This window comes from Hippocampus zosterae, chromosome 9, assembly GCF_025434085.1.
Source record: "Hippocampus zosterae strain Florida chromosome 9, ASM2543408v3, whole genome shotgun sequence".
Taxonomy (NCBI): Eukaryota; Metazoa; Chordata; class Actinopteri; order Syngnathiformes; family Syngnathidae; genus Hippocampus; species Hippocampus zosterae.
Window position 1 is genome coordinate 19090334 of NC_067459.1, and position 13950 is coordinate 19104283.

General features: G+C 44.2%; 1 protein-coding gene across 2 annotated transcripts in view; it reads right to left on the reverse strand.

Moving 5' to 3' along the window:
• The window catches only part of cpne5b (copine Vb), a 66154-nt gene that overhangs the window by 2350 nt on the left and 49854 nt on the right, over positions 1–13950 (reverse strand). For both annotated transcript variants that reach the window (XM_052076242.1, XM_052076241.1), the window contains 10 exons: positions 11894–11935; positions 11741–11816; positions 9612–9665; positions 8969–9030; positions 7470–7516; positions 5894–6075; positions 5668–5795; positions 4192–4294; positions 751–808; positions 80–153 (listed from right to left, as the gene is read on the reverse strand). In XM_052076242.1, the coding sequence (XP_051932202.1) occupies positions 80–153; positions 751–808; positions 4192–4294; positions 5668–5795; positions 5894–6075; positions 7470–7516; positions 8969–9030; positions 9612–9665; positions 11741–11816; positions 11894–11935 (826 nt within the window). The remainder of the gene's footprint in view (positions 1–79; positions 154–750; positions 809–4191; positions 4295–5667; positions 5796–5893; positions 6076–7469; positions 7517–8968; positions 9031–9611; positions 9666–11740; positions 11817–11893; positions 11936–13950) is intronic.

Consider the following 13950-nt stretch of genomic DNA (forward strand, 5'->3'; position numbering starts at 1 on the left):
TTCTCCGCTTTCCCTTTTTGGACTTACAAAGCATTTCTAAAACGACAGTGCTAAAACGTTCATGCTCGGGAGTTGTTACCTGGACAATGTCTCTCTCAGCAAGTTTCCCCCGGGAAGAGACCCGAATGTCATCACCATCCAACTCCACCATAGCTGCAAGAATATAAAGGCATGAGTGGAAGGCAAGGAAATGATCGATACCACAATAAATAAATATTTCAGTAAAGTAGAACTGAACTCACGTACATGCATGCTAACGTTTATTTTAAGCTATTGCACATCTTAGCATGCCTGCGTCCAATAATACTGTACAGTGTGTCCGGTGTATATGTTAAATACAAAACTAGCACCCGTAACTGACACTACACTTTTTAATATGGTGGTGAAAATACGGTAATCAACTGCAAAGTTCTGTGTTATGGCCTCTGAAAATCACGGTCATCTTTCCTTCTTAACACCGCCAACCCAGTAATTACCATCAGCCACAATAGCTCATAATTAATGCACTCACCTACCTTGGACACCAACGATTACGGACAGCAATTTCCTCACAATAATGAGCTGCTATTTGAAATGTGAGCGACTACTAAGTACTTGTTCACATCACTTCAACAGGTTTGTTGAGCAGTCGAAATGCTATAAGCCCCGCAATAACCGCATTGTTACCGTGGGCGTGTTTCTGCTGTCTACAACGAAAGGGGCGATTAATCTTTATCATTGCAGCGGGCTTAAGCATGAAAGTCGCCGTACCGTCAAATTCAGCCTGCCCCACGCCGACGATGATGATGGACATTGGAAGCTTCGCACCCTAGAGAATAATCAAAGTGCAGCAATTAAAAACGTGTGCACATAGGCTGTACATCTTTTTTTTTATTTTGATTTTTTTTCAGGGAGGTCTAGGCTTGTAGAATGTTACCGACACTGTGACATTGACGCAGTGACATGCTCACCTATGCATGGTACATCCACACTAATGTTCTGTAACACTCTTTAACTAGCCGGATGACCTTTAAGTACGACAAGGCTGGGACGGAATGACAAAAACCTCCCCAAAGAAACAGCGCATTACCTCAGATAAGCAAGGTAAGAAAGGATGCGACTGCAGTGGAACATTCCCATTCCACATGCTTTTGTGCCCTCCTCAGTCCACATTCCTTTCTGTTGAACGCTCCCCCGGTATCTCCCTTTTGCACACAAAATATTTATCTGAATGCAGGAGGAAGTGAAATCAAGTGACGAGATGAAGTGCTAACGCTGATAAACAGCTGCTTACATATCTGCCGTGACAGAGCAAGTGCAATAGTCTACAGGGAAAGCCGTGGCAAGAAGCCCCGTGATGAGCGACAAAATATGTCGCGGGAGGTTTTCGGAATCAGCGGAAGCTTTTGTGAGCAGGGAGAGGAGGGAAAGGGAGGAGATGCCAACTTCAGTTTATACAGCATCCAACCTCGGTCACTCGCCCAACCACTCCCAAGCCACACGTCCACACACACACACACACACACACATACACACAAAAATCTAATACTATGCATCATAAAATATGACATTTAATTGTAACATATTAAAGGTACTTTCGAAATACCAGACAGAGAACAAAAACACATAGGACAATTAATCTTAATAGGCGTACTTTGCATTGGGGCTTTGTACTTTTTGTCTCTTGTCACAATCACAAATCAAACAAAACAACGTAAAAAAACTCATGGCAATTTTTTGATCTGCAAGCTCCCTTATGACTTTTCCGCTGCATATCGTGATATGAAAGTAATGATCGATATATACTATATGTGGGCGGCCCGGTAGCCCAGTGGTTAGCACGTCGGCTTCACAGTGCAGAGGTACCGGGTTCGATTCCAGCTCCGGCCTCCCTGTGTGGAGTTTGCATGTTCCCCGGGCCTGCGTGGGTTTTCTCCGGGTGCTCCGGTTTCCTCCCACATTCCAAAAACATGCATGGCAGGCTTATTGGACGCTCTAAATTGTCCCTAGGTGTGATTGTGAGCGTGGATGGTTGTTCGTCTCTGTGTGCCCTGCGGTTGGCTGGCAACTGATCCAGGGTGTCCCCCGCCTACTGCCCGAAGACGGCTGGGATAGGCTCCAGCACCCCCCGCGACCCTAGTGAGGATTAAGCGGCTCAGAAAATGGATGAATGGATGGATGGATGGATATACTATATGTGATAGGTGTTACTTAAATGATTGGCATGTAGATGACCCTGCGATTGCATGAACGGTGTCTAAAAAGTAAACAATTTCACAATTTTGGTTGGAAGCTTGTTTGGAGTGGGGGCGAATGAGGACGCGGGGGGCGGAGGGGTCTCAAAAAGTCAATGTGTCTCTAAAGGGAGTGATAATGAGAGACTGGTGAAATAAATTGGGTGAATAAATTCTTTATTGGTGAAAACAGGGCGACCTGACTGCAGCTTTTTACTCTTATTTGTCTGGCCAATTAACGTGCCTCTTTTGCCATTGCTTCCCCAACCACACATCAACGTAATAGTCAGTATTCAACACTTCTGTCAGTGCCTGTCCTCCCACACATAGGCTGAAAGAAAAGTGTGTGTGTGCATATGTGTGTGTGTGTAGCTAATGACATTAAAACCAAAAATAACCTGGCAGTATACCATGCCCTATTTTTTTCCTATGCCACTGACAGCCTGGAGTCAGTGTAATGAAACAATAAAGAAATCATTCATTTTCTCAGCAACTCACTGCAGATGTGCTCATTCAATGCAAATGTCGCACACGCATATCCTATATTGGGTGGGGGGGGGGGCGGTTAGGGCATGGGGCTTTTCAAGATGTAGGTGGAAGCAGGCATGCACAATTTTTCAGCACAAGATGTCTATTTAGGTGACCCGCCGTCCTCTATCTCGATTTCTATTTCTTAGAAAACAGGCTGCTGCCAATATCTTACAATCAGAAAAGATTTTTAATTTTTTTTTTACATGGCTTATTTTTACGATGGGTCTTTTGCCTGAAGTTATCCGAGATAGGTTCTCGCTCCCCATGACCATAGACGCGATAAGCAATATACAAGATGGATGGATGGATTCTCACATCATGATGGAACATTTCCCGTTGTTGCTTCAGCGTTGCGTTTTTTTTCCCTCGTTCCCTAACAGCATCCCTCATACATCATTTCAAAGTTTCATTCAAGAATATCCCGGTTCGAATCTAAAATGCAGCGCAGTGCTTTTGGCATATGTGGCAAGATGAAGGGTAAAGGCTGACAGTTAATAAGAAGACGAGCGAGCGAAAGAAATCAAAGGCTGTGAAGGATTTGGTTCTATAGGGAAAGGGGTGACATGTCTGTTGAGAGTGGGATTTGATCCTAGAGAGGGGATGAGAATGAAAGAGACAGCAGAAGTCATCATTATGTGTAGGCGAATCAATCTCACTTTCGCAAAGGGAGGTGGCAACGGGGCCAGAGGGTAGGTGACGAGTGTTTGATGCATGTTTTTTTTTTTTAGACTAGCAAAAACTGCTATCGTTTGTAAACTCTCATGCTCACACGCAGAGGTTAATAACACATCCAAACAAAGTTGTGCAACTTTTTTCACATGCAATCCTTTGTACTTTGAGGAATGGGATGGAGGGTGGGGGCGGCGTGCACCTTGCCAGCATGTATGAAAGCAACTCCCAAGTTCCAAAGAGGGTGAAAGCAGAACAGGCAAGCATCAGTCAGCAGTCACAGAAGAAACTGTGAGATAGAGCAGCAGGCAAGATCTTAAAAGGAAGGTGTGGCTGTTCTAATGTGTTGACTAACAGTCGCAAATTCCCTTTAAATCCAGTCTGCTGGGTGTTCTGAGCCCACAGCTGGCTGGCTGGCTGCGGAGGAGGCGGTAGGTGCTTTGTAGAAGAGAACAAGGCAAAAAGCTTCTGTTCGGATAGAAAGAAAAAAAAATAGATTTGCGAGAGTATGTTTTGTCTTTACCCGATACCTTCTCTGATTTGTGGCAAATTGATGAGAGCGCGGGCGCTCGGTGACCGTTACAAGCACACATTTGAACACATTTAGTAATGATTATAGTAATCCTTTGCTTGTTCCTTTAATAGGACCCCTGTGGGGGGATTGTGTAGAAATGTTAATGAATTAAATTAACCTCCCCCCCCCCCCACCCGCCGCTTTCTTCATGAGCAGCATTTTGATGAAACTGTCTTCAACAAATCAGGCCTTTCCCACACTTACATTAACAATGGCCTCTTTGGTCTGGGCCATGTCAGATATGACTCCGTCTGTGATGATGAGGAGCACAAAGTACTGGGAGCCGTCTTGCACTGACGCCGCGTACCTGCGCGCACGCACATGAACACACACACACACACACACACACACACACACACACACACACACGTTTGATTAGACGTCAAAAAGTAAACGGCGATCACAATGTGCTTTGTCATGCAAAATACTCATCAGATAACCCTTATCGAAAAAAGATTCCAGAGTGTCAAATTAACTGTTCGATTCACAGATTGTCATGTTGTCCCACCCATTTCTACCCAAGTACACATTTTCATACGCTACATCAAACAAAGGTCGATTAGCCGCCGCATCAGTGAAAAAAGAAGGTGAAAGGATGATGTTTTTAACATGGATTTGCAGAAGGAAATGTTTGCATATACGCTTCACACATCAGGCGATGGAGATCAAAATTAGCTTTGAAGTGGGTTTTTTTTCTTCTTTTTGATCATGCCACAATTTGTCCATGCGAGTGTATCTCAGTGCATGTTAATATTGACACAACCTATCTCATTTGTTCTTTCAACTAAATCAAGTCTCGGTTGACAGCTGCCATGTGATCTAAATTCATGTGCAAGCGGATGTCAGGTCCAATTTATTGTGTCTGTGCGGTTTTGGGTTTGCATCATTAAACGAGAGAACGTGGCGCAGACTACTATTGGCACGCTTGATTGATTTCATTTATTTTTTGATTTCAACATTTCATATGAAATACGACATCAGAACATTGCGAACGGGGTTTTGAAATGAATTTACCAAAATGAAAATATCTTTCTGAATGGAGAATTTTCAAAGATGGCCCTGGAAAGTAATGAACTTCCCTTTCTGTAATGTCCTGAATCCATCAAAAGATCTTTTTTTGTTGTTGTCCTTTTCTTTCTTTGTCATTTATAAAAGCTCTCGAATGCACAGCTGATTTCTCATACTCATTTCGAATGTCATCTTTGTTGATGGAATTTCAAATGCTTCGAAAGTCAAGGGCCTTATTTTGCTAGACTGGTGCTTCATCATTTTCCTGCTGGGGGCAAATGGAGAAATTTGGCGTGATTGTGAATTTGGTGGACACGCTACGTCTCACTGGGCGTTTCTGCCCCCCCCCCCCCCCCCCAAGGCATGACATTTGCCCACATGGTCTTCCACTTTCATGCGTAGCACTCATGCTAAACAGAAATTTATTTATGAATTTACTATGCGTGCTATTTTATTTGTTGTCTCATGCCTCAATTCCTTTGCATTCATAGAAATTGTCGAGATGGAATACAATACCAGAGATGACTTGTTTTTACGAATTCCCACTAAGCTTTGTTTTAAATAAAGTTCTTGTTACATTTTTGAGGAGAAAGTTTGAGAAAAATGTAAAACGTCCATTCCCCCCAAGCCCCCCCAACTTATCGCCATGAGATTCCCGTATTGTTTGTTCACCTTGCAACATGGTTCACCACTGGCGCAAAGTTGGTCGGCCCATATAGTTGTACCGTCTTCAGGCTCTGGTGGTAGGCTTCCAAGATGCCCTCTATACCATTGCAGTAAGGATTCTCCATGTTTCCATTCTAAGCAGTGCGCACCAAATGACACTTTTAAGTTTCATATAGAACTGAAACACAAAAGCAGTCTGCTCTCTGCGAGGCTGAACGGAATGTGACTTTACCAGAGGAAACTCGTGTGACACTCGTCCATCGGGGGGGAGTTTGGCTCCGAAGCCGAGAGCGGGAAACATCTTATCACTGTCATAATCCTGAATGATCTCCCCAACAGCCTTCAGTGCCATGGCATAGGCGTTCAGCTGGTAGGGGTTCATGTAGTGGAGTGAGGTGGACTGAGAGGGGTTACCTATTGAGCACACAACCAACACAAAACTTTCACCAAACGGCTGCGCTCAGCTCGTACAGATGCAACGCAGTCTTTTTCTTTAAGGATTTTTTTCCCCACTGCAGCCGGCTTGATATTGCAAATACCTGTAAGTAAACAGCAGGACAGATGCGGTTGTTGGTGTTGTTATATAACAACATCAATGAGTTCGCCATTCCATTTTTTTCAACTTACAAGAGTGTTGTTTTGCCACAATGATGTGTAGTTATTTCAGATCATGGTTAAATATGCAGTGCATGTAGTTTCTACAGAATGGTTCTGACATCTGGCGTACATTTGACTGTATTTTATAACCATCCATTTATTTTCAAATCCGCGCATCCTCACGAGTGTCGTGGGCGTGCTGGAGCCTATGCCAGCTGTCATCGGGCAGTAGGCCGGAGACACCCCGGACCGGTTGCCAGCCAATCACAGGGCACACAAAGACAAACAACCACACAAACTCACAATCACACCGAGGGATAATTTGGAGTGCTCCATTGTGGTAGGAAACCGGAGTACCCGGAGAAAACCCACGCAGGCATAGGGAGAACATACAAAGCCCGGAGCCCGGACCTCTGCACAGTGAGGCGGACGTGCGAACCAGTCGACCACCTTGCCGCCCTGTATTTTATATAACATTCATTTATCTAGTCAAACAACCTAAAAGTCAAACAATTTGGAATTCAGACAACCTTTCAATCATTATTGTAGCTCACATAGGATTTGACAAAACATGACTGTGTGATCGTACTCCAAAATATAAAGGGAACAATTATTGCTTAAACGACTCTCCTGTGGCATCCAATACGACTGCATGACCTCATTACAATTCAAATCTCAACACATTCATTACTGTGCCAGGACTTGTTGGACAGCTTGTCAATAACTGTGACCTTTCTGAATATCCCGACTGCAACGGCATTTTCTTTAGTCGTTCAAAATGAGCCATTCTTGCGAAGTATAAAATCAATATATTGAACTTACATATATCAATAACATAAACGCTAAATTGGGAATCCACAAGTACGACAATGACAGGGCTGCTGCTATCATTATAAGTCAAAATACTGGACAGTGTCATTCACTTTTGGGTTCAGAGTTGGGCCAATGGACAAAAAGAATAAAAGGTGAGAGGAGCAACAACATTTTTTTTGTTCATCAATTCTTGAAGGTTTTTGTCCTGTATTTTGCCAGCCATTCCCCTTATTTACCGTTTGGTGATGCAACAAAGATCATCACTTGCAGGTGACAATGTACAGTATCCGACGGAGCCGCCCGCTTGTGTGTCTGCTTGTGATTGATTCCGCAGTCAAACAGCGCTTCAATCTGTTCTGCCGCAACACAGCCCCGCATATACGCTTTGTATCACTCACCGTTAGATGCTGTGAAATCGATAGCCACGGTGAAATTGATCTGCGTCCTAGAAGGTGGGTGCAAAGGAAAACATGGGAAGAAAAATGTCAGGCTACAACAGGCAGGAATACGAAACGTCCCTCATCAAGTTTCATCAATGATTTCCGATGGTGCCAAAGGTCCAAAAGCCATCACGACTTCAATTTGTCAGTGCCGCGTGTCATATCTAGTCAAGCACAGAGCCGCGGTTCGCTCTGAAAGATTGAAGTGATTATACCTGCGTACTTATCCCACTTTCACCTCCACGAGGAGCAGCGGAAGGAGCAAGCGGACGGCGCCAACCAGTAATTAAAGTGACGGAGTAGTTCAAGAACAAATCATAATCTAATTCTCCCTCGCTGATGAAGTTCTGCCTTCTTCTCGTTAATTTACGGGACAGTGACGAGATCTCGGGGGGTGGTGGTGGGGGTTGGGGGCGCCCAAATGACAGCCACTCATTACATGTGAACGCCAGCCCCGGGGGGGGGGGGGGGGGGGGGGTAAGGCAGCAGAATGATAACCAAATGAATGACTTAAAGATTCACATTAACCTTTCAGTTTTAGGCGGAGACTGAGAATATGCCAACGCCCGACCCTGCCAACCTGAGCATTAATTACACGCCATTGTATTATTCATGAGGCCTCTTCGATGCATTCGCTACCCCGTCCGTGCGCTACGGTCGCTTTGCAAACTGGACTGCGGGGAAAAGGAGTGACAGTGATGTCATTCTTTAAACTCGCCGAACAAATGATTATTTTTGTTGGGGTTATCTGCCTGCTTGTGCGGGCGCGTGTGTGTGTGTGGACTGTTGATTTAAAGGTCAGTGTTAGGAAAGCTGTGACATTTTTTGGAGCCTCTTGTCACTTTGGTGAATCTCTGTTAAACGATCGCTTTCGACGACACTTCACACTGCAGTCCCGCTGAGTGTGTCAAAACGCCACGCTTGAGACGTTTGAGTGTTTAATTATATTTAGAAACTCATGCTTGTTGAAGAATTCTTGTTGCTAGTATCATCGAATATGATCCTTATTATTTGCATCTTTAGCATTTTGTTGTGTCTCTCCTGCCAAATAGATGTTGCTGTTACTATAAAGCTCCCCATGAGCGACTTCATCCAATAGGTGAGCGCATTTTGCATGAAGCAGCAAAAGCAAAACGGTTTCATTCCTGGCCTGCTACTTGTCATTAAAATCAACAATCACCGTAGTTTGTATATTCATGATTACAACGCTCGCCAAATCCGACAGTAAATGGAGCCACTTCACAGTACACAAAAAACATCCATCAGATGTCTTCACCCGCTACCGTGCATATTTGCACGGTACCCGAGATATATATATATATATAACGGCATAATTCTTTGGTGACTGCATCTCTCCGCATGACAGAGGGAATTGCGGACGCTCATTTTGAAAAGCAAAGCTCAATAGCGGTGCTCAATTAAGTGAGAGCCAGTCCGAGAACTAACCGCGTACTTACCCTCCTTTGATGTAATCCAAGAACGTGAACTCTGACTCCACAGAGAATGAGAGCAGGGTGACCTAAAAGAAAGAATGAAAAAAAATGTCAATCAGATTGAATACGATCTACAATTTGGTTTGTTGGCTAAAAAAACATGTCGAGTGAGTGCTCGCCGGAAGAGAAGAGATGGCTGCTGCTGGGTGATTCGTTTACTCTCTTCGAGACAAGTGTGTTTCAAGATGATTTATATGTCTTATATTTGTATCCATCACTGACACATGGCCACACTAGCAAGGAGGCTTGGAGAGGGTGTGGGGGTCTGGTGGGGGGGGGGGGTGCTTATTGACACCTAACACTGTGAGCTCTCTCTTTGAATGCCATTCTTTTTATTTTTATTTATTTTAGGAGAATGATTTTTGTTTTTGGCCAATTTGACCAAGTCCACAACTGGGTGTGATGTAAAGGATCAACGTGTACAAACTGCGGCGTACTCCACCTACTGTGGCTCCATCTGTCGTGTTCACCAAAAATAAAAAAAAAATACAAATGTTCCCGACACTCTGCGGCAAATGTGATAATTGGGCGGAATCAGTGAACAATAGAATAAGAGTGAAACACAAAAGAGGCAAATTTCCAGCCTTGATTGGGTGCAGACACTCACAGTTCCAGAGTTGACATATTTCTTTTTCTTCATTTTCTTCTTGGTATTTATAACCTACAGATTTAAAAAAAAGAAACAATATCCCATAAATGTCATTAAAACTATGGGAAAATACTGTACATATGAAAGAAGCATTATTTAAAGATTATAGTGATAAAGCACCTCCTTGATTCATAGTTTGCTCCATGACAACGAAAGACAGTTAATTTCATTCAATTCAATTCAATTTCCCAGTTTTCCCCCCCCCCATACCTCCACAGGAAAATTTATAAGCTACAAGCTTGGTTGCGCCGCTACAGTGTATCCATCTCACAAAACATAAAGTCATTCGTAAAGCATTAAAATGCACCAAATCCCATTTAAAAGTGATACTGATCATCATGGTTCGAGGAATCATCATATCTCAAACCTTTTTTTGGAGCTAAAAAAATTGGAGCAGAACACTTGCTTTTTTTTTTGTGAGGCAACCAGGAGAAATATTATTCAGCAACAGGAATGTAACTTACTGCAATGACGCGGTAGCATTCGGATGAAAGGAGCGTACTGCGTGGGTTTTTCTTTGCTCAGTGCAATATGGCTGAGTTGTTACAATAATAAATGGGAGAAATAATAATAAAGAACAAGGGGAAAAAAAGGTCCGAAAGTTGCGTGCGTGCGTGAGTGTCTGAACGCACGCACGAGGTACAATAAAGAGCACTGATGAACAATTTAGCCTTGGCGTCCTGCGCACGCCAACCATACGCGCAAACACTGACGTGTCAAAATACGATGCGGCTCGATGGGTGGAGGGGACAGCGGGCTCAAGGTGCATGACTCACATTCAACCGGCTGGAGAACAAGAGAGAGATGTCAATTGTGAGACCAAAGACGTCTCAGCTCATTACTCTGAGGCATGAAAGTGACAACCGCTCATTTAACATGGAAGAATGGCAATTTGTCTGACACCCTGAACAATCTGCTGATGCAAAAAAAAGTAAAAAGCCTTTTCAGACACCCTGGGAGGTAGAGAAGAAGCGGCAGTAACACATAATGGAGATGACATCCAAAAGACAGGTATTTATCCTTGATGTGAGACTAGTGAACCACAGCAGCATGAAGATCCTGACATGTCGTCTTTGTTGCTTTTCATAGATTGAAATATTTGCTATTGCTATCTTAAAATAAAGTTTAAAAAAAAAGAGAACGGTGTCTACGTCTATAAATATGGTTCTTATAAAAGTGATCGAGTATGTGTCCCATACTTTGGAACCATAACTGAGACTGATTCGGAAGTAGACATTTAAATCAAGAGGTCTTAAATTGCGAGGGGGCGGCCCGGTAGTCCAGTGGTTAGCACGTCGGCTTCACAGTGCAGAGGTACCGGGTTCGATTCCAGCTCCGGCCTCCCTGTGTGGAGTTTGCATGTTCTCCCCGGGCCTGCGTGGGTTTTCTCCGGGTGCTCCGGTTTCCTCCCACACTCCAAAAATATGCATGGCGGGCTGATTGAACACTCTAAATTGTCCCTAGGTGTGAGTGTGAGCGAGGATGGTTGTTTGTCTCTGTGTGCCCTGCGATTGGCTAGCAACCGATTCAGGGTGTCCCCTGCCTACTGCCCGGAGACAGCTGGGATAGGCTCCAGAACCCCCCGCGACCCTAGTGAGGATCAAGCGGTTAGGAAGATGAATGAATAAATTGTGAGGCACTGACAAAACAGTTGTATTTCATCATCCTTTTTCACTCCGTGGTGTGAGCATCCAGGCGATTTTAGCGGAAGAGTTCGACACAATTGAACCCTTTCAGGGAAAACGGTTACTACAGTGGACACTTTATCATGTTACAGGCTGCATGAAAGGGCGGCCCAGTGGTTAGCAGGTCGATTTCACCGTGCAGAGGTACCGGGTTCGATCCCGGCTCCGGCTTTCCTGTGTGGAGTTTGCATGTTCTCCCCGGGCCTGCGTGGGTTTTCTCCGGGTATTCCGGTTTCCTCCCACATAGTAAAACTATGCACGGCAGGTTAATGGAACATTCTGAATTGTCTCCTAGGTGTGAGAGTGAGCGTGGATGGTTGTTTGTCTCTGTGTGCACTGCGATTGGCTGGCAACCAATGTAGGTTTTAACGATGCACCCAAAAAAAAACACCGACAAATTACCTCGTACACATTGAACTGACTCTGCCCTCGAGCTAACTCTCGGTAGCTGGTGGTGAAGTCCCCGATGAAGTCGTGGCTGCGAAGCGGAAGAAGGTGCGAGTCAATTAGGGCTGACAAACAAACGGGCACCAAAGAAAGAGACAATCCACTCACCCGCCGTCTCTGTCCCAATCATACACCTCCACTTTGATTGTTCTGGAGAAAGAATTCAAACAGTTACGTCAAACAGTCGTTTGGAAAGATGAGGAAAGTGTACTGGAGACCACTTACACGCGACGGTCCCACTTGAACCAGCTTGCTACTGTTTTGTTTGCCAATTAAATCCACTTTATACAGAAATTCTTGTCAAGAGCCGCATTGCCATCTGTCCTAATTTCATTGGATTCCTCCGTCCATATGTTCTGACGAGCATGTTGAATACTGCAACTGAAGAGGGCTTTTATGCCAGAGAGACGAGAGCCAGGCTGGCAGACTGAACGTAACAAGTTTTCCCAGGCACAATTGTGATGTGCAGAGGCTCCACAGGTAGTTTGGAAGAAAGAGCACATTTTGACGCAACTGACGGGAAGTTGGAACCGATTTTTATTTGGTGTTTCAGAAAATTATACATGAACCGTTCGGCGTAGGGATCGACAGATAAGTGCCAATTGCATGATGGAGGGAGCGTTCTGAACCAAACATACCCTGGAAGAAAACGGTGTGGTGAATTTATTAAATTTTATTTCGTCAAGGTAGATGAGCCATCAACACACTATTTTCAGTCCAAGCGTTTTTGGTTGCCTGTCGGCCGATGTTTTTTTACCCGTACTGCAGTACTATACACGATATGAAGCAGAATGTTTTCGTCCCCCTGAGGATTGGCAGAGTACATTTGCCCGCAGATCTCCAATTCCCAATAATGCCCGCTCTGTATATCATGAATTTTTTAGTGGAGTTTGCATTTCACTGAATATCATTATCCTTTTACCCACCAATCTACGTGGATTTTCCACCAATGCTTCAATCAATTGACGAAGACTATCCACATACATGGTGCAAAAATGTGGAGAGGCATTTAAGAGCATCACATGTCAAGTGGAATCTTTTTAAGGCAAACACATGATACTCTCAGAACACAACAGTGTATGTAATGAGAGATAATTATGTCATGCTGTGGAAGAAAGTGTCCACTAACTATCATCAGTATGACAAATACCACACCGGTAATCGTATGGTCTGTGCAGTGTGGTGTGATGACTTATAATTTACCATGTTGAGTGTATTTTAGGTGGCCCAGTGATCAATTGGTTAGTGCGTCGAGCTCACAATGCAGAAGTCGTGGGTTTGATCCCACTCCGGCCTTCCTGTGTGGAGTTTGCATGTTCTCCCTGTGCCTGCGTGGGTTTTCTTTGGGTACTCCGGTTTCCTTCCACATTCCAAAAACATGCATGGCAGGCTGATTGAACACTAAATTGTCCCTAGGTGTGATTGTGAGCGTGGATGGTTGTTCGTCTCTGTGTGCCCTGCGATTGGCTGGCAACTGATCCAGGGTGTCCCCCGCCTACTGCCCAAAGACGGCTGGGATAGGCTCCAGCAACCCCCGGCGAGCCTTGTGAGGATAAAGTGGATCGGAAATGTGGATGTACGGATGGAGTGTATTTTGCTGAAAGAAAAAGGAAAAAACAAATGCTCTGCATGCAAGAGCTAATTGATATGTGAGGTATACCTGCTGGTTCGAATTCCTGCCTCGCAGGTTGAGAGGTTCAGTTGAGAGGAATCTCGACTCGGAATTGCTCCTCGGTGTGAATGTGGGTGGGAATGGTTTTTAGTCTATATATGCACCGCTAGTGGCTGGCGACCATTACTGGGCGTACCCCAGCTAAATAGTGAGCCAAATTGGGAGAACCGATAAAGAAAACACAAACTGGATGGATGGATGGTTACACAGTGGACGATTGAGGTTACTGGTACACTTCCTGCAATTCTCAATAAAAATATGCCTCGAAAGTTGATCACAACACCTAAAAAAAATAACGGCGACGTGATTCTGATTCAAGTCAAGCCAGATGATGAGTCTCTCAAGCTTGACGGAAGACATCCATTTTATTCACAACACTTTCTATGGAAATTTGTTTTCAAAACAAAACAAATTCAACCACCGGGCTACCACTATGCGTTCCTTAAAAATTGTAGAAAAGTGAAATTTGCCTTAAATATGTAACTTGCAAACT